The sequence below is a fragment of the Corvus brachyrhynchos genome, unplaced genomic scaffold (assembly GCF_000691975.1).
Source record: "Corvus brachyrhynchos isolate BGI_N302 unplaced genomic scaffold, ASM69197v1 scaffold200, whole genome shotgun sequence".
In the NCBI taxonomy this organism is placed as follows: domain Eukaryota; kingdom Metazoa; phylum Chordata; class Aves; order Passeriformes; family Corvidae; genus Corvus; species Corvus brachyrhynchos.
In genome coordinates, this window is record NW_008236184.1 from 1,457,103 (window position 1) to 1,457,960 (window position 858).

The 858-nt window shown below is 66.4% G+C and overlaps 1 protein-coding gene across 1 annotated transcript in view; it reads right to left on the reverse strand.

Annotated features, from left to right (window-relative positions):
* Positions 1-6: 6 nt before the first annotated feature.
* FOXB1 (forkhead box B1) overlaps positions 7-858 on the reverse strand; it is a 1,660-nt gene continuing 808 nt past the window's right edge. The window contains exon 3 of the mRNA XM_008637869.2: positions 7-851. Coding sequence (XP_008636091.1) covers positions 291-851 — 561 coding nt within the window. The 3' untranslated portion in view covers positions 7-290. The remainder of the gene's footprint in view (positions 852-858) is intronic.

Below are 858 nucleotides of genomic sequence, written 5' to 3' on the forward strand. Positions count from 1 at the left end.
CGGGCGGGAGAGGGCGGGCCGGCCCGGTTCCTTTCGCCTCAGAAGAACGGAAAACAAAGTTCTGAACCAGGGGAGAGGCCGAGCCGCGAGAGAGGGCTCGGCTGAAGGGGCGAAGCGGAAAGGGAGCTCACGCGAACGGCAAACCTCAGTTTCCCGCGGGGTGTTGTCTCTGCTTTCGAGGAAAAGAGTAGAGATGAAAGGGGAAAGAAGCGAAAGGAGAGAGAGAAGGGGAGGGAGGAGGGCTCCGAGGAAACTTTGGGAGAAGGCAGCGTCCGTGCAGGCGGCCCGGGTCAGTGCACCGCCACGGAGTGCAGGGCGGGCGCCGGGCTAGTGAGAGTCTCGCTAGGGGTGGCCGGGCTGCTTTGGCTGGTGGCCGTCTGCGAGGACGTGGGGCTGAGGGAGGGCGGCGAGTTCGAGAGGATGGTGGGGGTGGGCGCGGGCAGGGCGGGCAGGGCCGGCACCGCGGCAGGGGTAGGCTTGATGGGGACGGGGATGGCCGGCAAAGTCTGCCCACCATGGCAGAGCGGTTTGATGGGCACGCCGTAGGCGCCGTACTCGCTGCTGGCCATGGAGATGGGGGTGGCGGTGTCGATCATGCCGGAGCTGTACATGTGGGGCCAGCCCGTGCCAATGGAGCTGCCCACCGTAGTCAACTGATTGGGGAGGGGGTAGGCGGCAGGCATGGGCTGCATCGTGGAAAAGGCGAGGCCCCCGGGCATCTTGTACTCTCTGGCGATGATGTTCTCGATAGCGAAGGGGTGCTTGAAGCTGGAGGGCTGGGACACGCCGAGGTTGTACGTGGACATCTGGGGCAGGTGGGTGCCGGTGGCCGCAAGGGCGCTGAGCCGGCGCTTCGGC